The following is a 9,535-nucleotide window of genomic DNA, read 5'->3' on the forward strand; positions in this document are numbered from 1 at the left end:
AGTTTGTAAGAAAGCAATTAGACACAAGTACCACTTAATGGAATTGATGTCTATTGATTTAGTACTTTATGTTTCAATTTTCATATTGTTTTAACTGAATATTAGTTTAGGGTTTGCTATGAGGATTTGGATCCTAAAATGTGAGGTATAAATGACTAAAATGAATGAATGACTATTATGAGTCATGTTAAACGCATTGACTTCAGTATAAACGGTTTGCCTAGTGAAATTTTCTTGAATATTCAGAAGTAGGTCACCTTGTTGGCAGTTGCTTCTGCTTTATTATGGCTTAAATTGCATGGATTCAGCAGTTTGACTCCAATATAGTGATGAAGTTGGAACAAATCATAGGGTACGATATGATACGATACCATATCAATACTGCCTAAGTAATGGACTTGTTAAGGGGTTGTTCCTTAACAGCTATAATTTCATGATATTTTGGAGCATGGATAGGCAAACTAAGGCATGGGGGCCAAATTCGGCCCAATCGCCTTCTAAATCCGGCCCGTGGGCAGTCCGGGAATCAGCATGTTTATACATGAGTAGAATGTGTGCTTTTATTTAAAATTCATCTCTGGGTTATTTGTGGGACATAGGAATTCGTTCATTTCCCTCCTCCCCCCCCAAAAAAAAAATATAGTCCTGCCCCCCCCCCCAGGTCTGAGGGACAGTGGACCGGCCCCCTGCTGAAAAAGTTTGCTGATCCCTGGAGCTTGAGTAAACATAGAAAGCTCAATATGTTAAACTTAACATTTTGTTTTGTTTATTGAATTTGATTCAGTTTTGAGAAGGCTAGGCCCACAACTCTTTCATCAGGAAAGCTTAAAATTGAAAATGGGAAATTGGAGAAAAGAAAGGAAGCCTTCCATTGGCCACAATGGGGCAGGTCTGGCATAGTTTGAGACCTGAATTGAAGGGGAATGGCAGGGTTTAGGGCTCTAAAGATCCTTGGGTAATGATGATTGACTATAATAACCATGATCCATGGGGGGGGGGAGGGAGGTTGAAATAATAATATTAAAATTTGAACTTTTAAAACTTGGTTGTACAATCTTTGTGAAAGACCCTCTGCCCAGAAGATTTGGAGAAAGCAGGTGACTTACAGGGATGGAGCATTTTCAGTGATGTCATCCCATTTCCTGAACTCTCTTTATGTATCTATTCGCCGCACAGGTATAGCTGGGGGGTAGGGTGGACCGGGGACTATCACCCTGGGCACAGTTTTTTTTGGATGGCACAGGGCATCGTGAGCTGTCCTTCTCAGCCCCCCTTCAGCTGTGAGGAGAAAGGAAAGCTGGAAGGTGCCAGAGAAGGACATAACAGCTCACCGCGTCCTGTGAACCCAGCACTATTTTTTGCAAATCTCAGAAAATGACACTGGGCTTGCAGGGTGCCGTGAATGTGCCCCTCAAAACTGGCTGGCCAGTGGGCCATTCCCTAGACGACTAGCTCCCTTTCTAGGCTCAGGCACTTTTTAGTGTCCTTCAGTCAATTTGCCCATGCCACAGGACCAGCACTTGCAGCCAAAGGCAAAAAAAGGTGGCATGTCCTCCACCCTGCAACCACTTCTTTAGCCCCTTGAATCTGCTCAGCCACCCTTCTGAGGTCATCAGGCTTGGAGGAAATGGGGAACATTAAGTGCAGCTTATTGAAGCTAAATTCTGCTCCCCACCTAAAAACCGTCCCTTCTCCTTCAGTGTGCACTCCCCCCCCCCCAGGTGCAGCTTTCAGTCTTGCAGACTCTTAACAGAAGTGTAGAACCTGAGGTGACAGTTGGGGTGGCAGCTGGGAAAGAATCAATTTTAAGAGGGAAACATGATTATCTTACAAAAGTGAGGAAAAGCATTTTCAACCTGAGATGTATGGTTTTTTGTTTGTTTGTTTTTGTTTGTTTTATATACCAATTAATTGCCAAAGTCTTTAAGTAGTGTTGCCGATAGGCCTTCTATAGGTTGCATACAAATTGTGGATGAGGCAGAAATGGGTATGGTCACACAGAGACCACTCTTCATCCAGGCAAGCAAGAAGTCTCTTCACAGCTCAAGGGATGGTCATAGTTCTGAAGGCCAGGTGGAGAGGACTGAAGGGCTTGAGTTTCCTCACTACAATGCCAGAAGAAATATTGGTGTTGGGGAGGTAATCTGAAACCAACTGCTGGGATTCAGACTGAAAACAAGCCTTGTTGGACATGAGTCAGTAGCTGATGAGGATCAAGCTGAGGAGCATGGAATGCTGAATTAAAACAAACACTGCTCACTGCCAGTTTCAAAAGAAGCTGCCAATAACCTGATTGCTGTGACTTGATGTATGATGCCCCCTTTAAACAATTGAGTTTTATTTTATGAATGTGTTTTATTCTTTTTTAGATGTAGAAAAACTGAAAACACTGCAGTCTTAAAAATCCACCATTTTTGTCAATATCTTAGATTATTTTTATTTAGACAATGCATTTTTTATTATATTTCCTTGTGTTAAATCAGTGCTATCTTTTCCATGGTCTAGTTGTATTTTTCCCCCTCTTACAGCTGTGATCTCTAAACTCAGTTATAAATTACAAGGAAGGAAGAAAAAAGGAAAGAATATGACTGGAATGAGGGAGTGGTGGGGAGATATCTTCTGAGGCTACTACTCTTGGGAGGAAACTGCTAATTTTCAGGCCTAGTCCCAAGGTGGGACATGCACATGGCCACAGTGGAAGAAATCTATTTAATACAAGTTCTTTGTATGCAGCTGCATATGAACACAGAGGCAAAAAACTTACCTGGACACATAATAGGTGAATTGCATTCTTTACTTCTACAGATCTGTGCATAATGTTTTGATTGGTTATTAAATATAAGCTACAGGAAATTTATACCTGCATATGCATATATTAAGATAGTTCAGGCACAGATAGGCTAGGGAAGCTAATCACAGTAAATGCATTTGTTTAGTATTTTTATGCCCATGCGAATAATGTCTTCTGATGTTGATGCAGTTTAGCTGGTATAGTGTAGTGTAGGAATGGGCAACCCATGACTTTTCAGATATTGTTGGGTTCCAACTCCCATCAGTCCCAGTCAGCATGGCCAGTCCTCAGAAATGACAGTGGTTGTTGCTAAGCAAAAGCCTGAATATCCGCAGATGCATAGTACTTGGTGTACACATTTGGAACAAGGCCAAGTAATAGAAACTCTGGAATCTGGGGAGAATTTGGATGAGATTTATTTTTTAAGCATACTAACTGGTTGTGGGCAACAACAATAAAGCACATTTTTTCCTCTGAAATTATCCTGGGTTCTATAGTAAACTGTGATGGGGCTTTACTAAAAACTGATTTATGAATACAACAGAGTCAGTTCCAACTTTGCACTCAGAGACAGACTTACTTGGGAGAAAATCCTGTTGGTTTCAACATAATTTATTCCAAAAGAAAGTTAACTTTCAGATGACCTGTTTATTAAGCATTCATCCCCTTCTCCCCACCACAAAATTAGCATGGAGTTTTGATTGCATCAGCAATTTGCTGAGCATTCATTCTGATTTGTTTGTGGGGATGCTATGCCACATTGCCTCAAACAAGTCTAATTCCACAATTCTGAGTGTATTTTCCCTCTGCTTTCCTTATTGCAACAAGTCTGATCTTGGAGGCTAGAAGGCTTGTTGTGCAGCAGTGCAACAGCATATCTACTTCAATTGTACAACCTGAGTATGTTGGTTTGTCATTGAATGCCAACCCAAAACAGCAACAGGCTGTAAGTGCCCTAGGTTTTACAGTATTAGGCTGCAATCCAAACCCCCCCCCCCATACATATATCAAACTAGTATAGTGTGGTATATCAGGGACTAGGCTCTGGGAAACCAGGTTTCATATCCCACCTTGGGCATGAAGTGCTTTGGGTGATGTTCAGCCATGACCTGCCTCTCAGCCTTACCTTCCTCACAGTCCTTCAAAGTGATGCAGAAATGTGGAGATTTAAAGTGGAGTGGGTGGGAGAAAAGATAGGGAAATTTAGACTGAGAGATTATCTACCCCCACTTCCCAGTATAAGTAATAAATAAATACACAGCAGAATTATTTACCAGCTTTTATTACTTTTTTGTTTTTAACCAAAATGGGTTATATGCATGAAAGGTTTAAATTTATTTTTAAATATTATTGAAATCATCATCCCCCCCCAGGGGGTACTCAAGGGTACGCAGTACTGACAACTCTTTTTATTGTTAAAAAGTGTGGCACTTACTGTAACAACTTCATGGTGAGTACTGGCACCTATTTTTCTAGAAAAAAAGCACTGATCATCATTATTATGTATTTTTAAGGTGCAAAAAGGGGAGTTAATAGATGCTGTATGACATCTCTTCCTTCTTGTTCTTGCAAGTACCCTGCATTCAAGAATGGAAGAAACCAACCAGACAAATGTGCCCTATTTCATCCTTCTGGGATTTCCTGGCGCTGCAGAGCTTCAGATTCTCCTTTTTGTCCTGTTCATACTTAGCTACCTGCTGACCCTACTGGAAAATCTCATCATCATCATAGTTGTTCGGCTGAACAACAGCCTTCACAAGCCCATGTACTACTTTCTGTGCAACCTCTCTTTCCTTGAATTCTGGTATGTCACAATCATTGTTCCTAAGATGCTGGCAGATTTCCTCACACAAGACAAGCGTATCTCCTTCCAAGGCTGCCTGACACAACTGTATTTCTTTGTCACATTTGTGTGCACTGAATACATCCTTCTGGCTGTTATGGCTTATGACCGGTATGTGGCCATCTGCTACCCACTGCGGTATCCAGCTATCATGAGTAATAGTTTATGTGCTCGGCTCTCAGCGGGATGCTGGACGTGCGGCTTAATTACCTCTGCAATCAAGCTTAGCTTCATCGGTCGGCTGAAATACTGTGGCACTGACAAGATCAACCACTATTTCTGTGACATTTCACCTCTCTTGAATGTATCCTGCACAGATTCTTCCATGGCTGAGCTGGCAGATTTTATTCTAGCTCTTATGGTTATCATGGTCCCACTCTGTGTTGTTGTGCTGTCCTACATCTATATCATCTCAACGGTGTTGAAGATCCCTTCAGCTCAAGGCAGAAAGAAAGCTTTTTCCACCTGCAGTTCCCATCTCACCGTTGTGGTGCTGTTCTACTCTACCACACTCTTCACCTACGCACGGCCCAAAGCGATGTATGCCTACAACTCCAACAAAGTGGTGTCGGTGCTGTACACTGTAGTAGTGCCCCTTCTGAACCCTCTAATATATTGCCTCAGGAATAAGGAAGTAAAAGATGCACTGAGGAAGACTCTATCAGTTTAAGGAATTGATGAAGTTGGAAGTTGGAATACAGGACACCATAAACTGTTGGATAGTGGAAAACAAAAGAAGGCTGCAGTCCTATACCAACCTAGGGGATTTCTTTTTAATCTACTTGATATGGGGATCTGATTGATTTTAAGTTTTGATCATTTGCAGTTCTGAAAACTCTTCTGTCAAACTTACTCTTGGTTTGTCTCGTTTATGCTGTTTTATCATTTACGATGTTGTGGCCATTGACTATACCAATTTACCTGCAAGTTAGCCCCACTGAACACAGTAGGACTTACAAGTAGAAATGTATGGATTGCATCATAATGCCTTATGTGGGTGTTCAGCCTGATCACATAAGGACTAAATGTGTATGTGGGACATAGGAATACACCACAACCCTTAACCCCTGAATACTAGGCATGTTGTTGTACCCAATCTTTCTGTGTTGGCTGGAAAGGTATGAAGGTTGCCCTAAGCATAATCAGCTGAATTCACTTTTAAGCCTCTTTACAATTGGAAATTGTAATGAGGAGGTTTCTAAGAAAATTCAGCTGAACATATTTAGAAGCACTGTTAAGATCTTTGAAAGTTAGGGGTAAAGGCGGTACACCTGGCAGTGCAAGGGAAATGGGGACAGGTGTGATGAACATGATCTGCCCCGCTGCATGCACTTTGCCTTTGCACGATCAGGCTGAATGCCTGAACAGTGCTCCAGTGTTTTTGAATTTGAGTTACACACTTCAGTGTTTTATAGCTGAGAAATTTAATTAAATGTACATGCTTGAAATAAAATGGCAAAATCTTCAATGCTGGATATATTCTGCACCTCCATGGAACACAAATCCCAGCAATTGTGGTATGTCAACAAAAAAAGAAACAGTGAGTTTTAGCTAAGCAAGTTTTACCTATGTTAACCATGTCCATTAATTTCAACGGGTCTACTCTGAGTATCACTAAGCACAGGATTCAGTCCATGTTTTCCCCTTTTGATAATCTGACACACCTGAGATGTACATTTTTAGAACCTTTGGAAGTTGTTTTAAGCTGTTTTTAACAATGTGTTTTAATTGTTGCAATCTGCCTTGTGATCTCAGGTTGATGGGTTAATAATAATAATAATAATAATAATAATAATAATAATAATAATGTTATTGTTCATCTTATTTCCAGTGAATAAATTTTTGACGTTCATGTATGTGTTTATTTATTTAATAGATGGGGGGGGGATGCTCACAAGAATTAAAATCAAGCTACTCTGGACGAAAAAAGCAAAAGTATAAAAGTACATTAAAACATCAATCATTAAAAACTTCCCTAAACAGGGCTGCCTTCAGATGTCTTCTAAATGTCAGGTAGTTGTTTATTTCTTTGACATCTGATTGGAAGGCATTCCACAGGGCGGACACCACTACTGAGAAGGCCCTCTGCCTGGTTCCCTGTAACTTTTCTTCTTGCAGTGAGGGAACCACCAGAAGGCCCTCAGCACTGGACGTCAGTGTCCGGGCAGAATGATAGGGGTGGAGACGCTCCTTCAGGTATACTGGGCCGAAGCCATTTAGGATTTAAAGGTCATCACCAACACTTTGTATTGTGCTCAGAAACATACTGGGAGCCAATGTAGGTCTTTCAAGACCGGTGTTATGTGGTCTCGATGGCCGTTCCCAGTCACCAGTCAAGCTGCCGCATTCTGGATTAGTTGTAGTTTCCGGGTCACCTTCAAAGGTAGCCCCACGTAGAGAGCATTGCAGTAGTCCAAGCGGGAGATAACCAAAGCATGCACCACTCTGGCGAGGCAGTCCGAGGGCAGGTAGGATCTCAGCCTGCATACCAGATGGAGATGGTAGACAGCTGCCCTGGACACAGAATTGACCTGCACCTCCATGGACAGCTGTGAGTCCAAAATGACTCCAAGGCTGCACACCTGGTCCTTCAGGGGCACAGTAGTCCCATTCAGGACCAGGGAGCAGAACTAGGAAACAGCTTTCACCTTTGTCCCAGTGCAACCAAGGCAGTTCCAGTCTCATGATGAGGCCTGAATCCTGACTGGAGGGGATGCAAATGGTCCACATTCTCCAGGCATGCTTGGAGTTGTTCAGCAACCACCAGCTCATTCACCTTGCCCAAGAGTGGAAGATTTGAGACTGGGCAATAGTTAGCCATATTGGCTGGGTCTAAGGATGATTTTTTAAGAAGCGGTTTAATGACTGCCTCTTTCAGGGGGTCTGGGAAGGCTCCCTCACAGAGTGAAGCATTCACCACCCCACAGTCCATCGCCCAGCCCTTCCCAGCTCACTTTTATCAGGATGGGCAAGGGTTAATGAGACAGATGGTGGGTTTCATTCATCCAACAGCCTGTCCACATCCTTGGAGGTAGCAGATTGGAATTGATTCCATGCAACTCGACTAGACAGGACTCTAGCACTCTCCCACCCCAGCCCTGCTCCCACAGTGGAGTCTACCTCTTTCTGAATCTGAGCAACTTTATCTGCCAAAATCTTTGCAAAATCTTTGCAGGAGATCTTTGGGTCTTTACCAGGCCCCGATGGCAAAGGTGGTTCCATTAAATTGTGAACCACCTGAAAGAGTCTCCTGCTGCTATTTTCTGCAGATGCAATAGAGGCGGTGAAGAAAGTCATCTTCATCGTCACTATCACCACTTGATAGGCTCAGCATTGAGCTCTAACCTGTGTCCGGTCCAATTCAGAATGAGTTTTCCGCCGCCACCGCTCTAGTCTCAGCTTTGTTTCATCACCCTCAGCTTCAGCGAAAACCACGGGGCTGTCCGGGCTCCATGCAATTGAAGAGGGCGCTTCGGAGCCAGACAGTCGATAGCCCTGGTTAACTCTGTATTCCAGCGGGCCACCAGGGAATCAGCTGAAAGGCCATCAACATGGGATAAAGCATCCCCTACCACTCTCTGGAAACCATTTGAATCCATTAAGTGGCGGGGGCAGACCATCTGAATTGGTCTCACCTCCGTGGCAAGGGGAAGTGTTGTGGAGAAGTCCAGTTGCACCAGAAAGTGATCTGACCATGGCACTTCTTTAGTTTCACTTCTTTAGGTGAACACCAGGTTTAAGGCATGTCCGCGACTATGTGTTGGGCCAAATTTATTCAGGGATAGCCCCATGGAGGCCATGCTTTCCACAAAGTCCCGAGCAGCCCCATGTCGGCATGGATGTTAACATCCCCTAAGACAGCCTTTCTCAACTTGTGGGTCCCCAGATGTTGTTGAACTACAACTCCCCTAGCTAGCAAGGCCAGAGCTCAGGGATTATGGGAGTTGTAGTCCAACAACATCTAGGGACCCACAGGTAGAGAACCACTGCCCTAGGACAACCAAACAAGGTGTCTCCAGGAGAACACCCACCACAACCTGAAGCAGCTCAGACAGGGAATCCTTGGTGCAGCGGAGAGGTCGGTACACCAAAGGGAATCCTGTACTGCCCCTATTGCCCAACTTTCAGAACATGCACTCAGAAAACTGGGTCTTCCCAATAGGATGCCCGGAGCAGGTATAGTCTTCAAACGACTAAATCTGCCTCCTCGATAATGACATGGTCTGGTCTTAGCATAACTCCTCCTCCTACCCGGATCACTGAGATTGGGTGTCCCAGTGCACCCCCCCCCCCCCCCGTGGAACTTGCCTCCGCCATTCTGTTGGCTGAGGCCCATTTCCAGGCAGTCCTGACCCTCTCCCTTTAAGACAGAACTATACAAAACTACACAAACTATTCAAAAATAAAAAAATAATGATAATAGTCAAAAATTACTATACTAAAATTAAACCAATCCCCATTGACCAGCAGAAGCTCTTCAGGGTTTCAGAGAGGTGTCTTTTTTGCACAAGTTCTGCAGTGAGGTTAGATGACAACCATATGTCTATCAACCATATGTCAGGAGTGCTCTGATGGTGTTTCCTGCTTGGCAGGGGGTTGGACTCGATGGCCCTTGTGGTCTCTTCCAACTCTATGATTCTATGATTCTATTCTATGATTCTATGATATCATTGCACATGTATTTATTTCACATTCATGCCAGTTTATTTGCAGGGAGGTTATAAGACAATGCACTCAGCAATTGTTATCCCACACTTTCCAGTACGTTTTCCTCTCCTTATCAGAAAAAGTCCTTTTAAAAAAACCAGAACAAAAGTGAGTTCATTGCAAAGAACATCAAATGAACTTTAATTGAACTTTAATAATGACAGCTGGAAGTGCCCTAATTGCATATTTCCATG

General features: G+C 43.2%; 2 protein-coding genes across 2 annotated transcripts in view; both read left to right on the top strand.

Annotated features, from left to right (window-relative positions):
- Positions 1–9,535, top strand: part of LOC307201508 (olfactory receptor 6N1-like) — a gene marked incomplete at its 3' end in the record, with an annotated part of 248,480 nt that overhangs the window by 52,543 nt on the left and 186,402 nt on the right. The gene's annotated exons all lie outside the window — the stretch shown is intronic.
- Positions 4,381–5,304, top strand: LOC307200206 (olfactory receptor 6Y1-like; the record flags this gene model as incomplete). The annotated part of the gene is made up of 1 exon (XM_079948623.1): positions 4,381–5,304. One exon carries the CDS (start codon positions 4,381–4,383, stop codon positions 5,302–5,304), a length of 924 nt encoding a protein of 307 aa, XP_079804749.1.

Source organism: Podarcis cretensis (genome assembly GCF_951804945.1).
Source record: "Podarcis cretensis genome assembly, chromosome: 13".
Classification (NCBI taxonomy): Eukaryota; Metazoa; Chordata; class Lepidosauria; order Squamata; family Lacertidae; genus Podarcis; species Podarcis cretensis.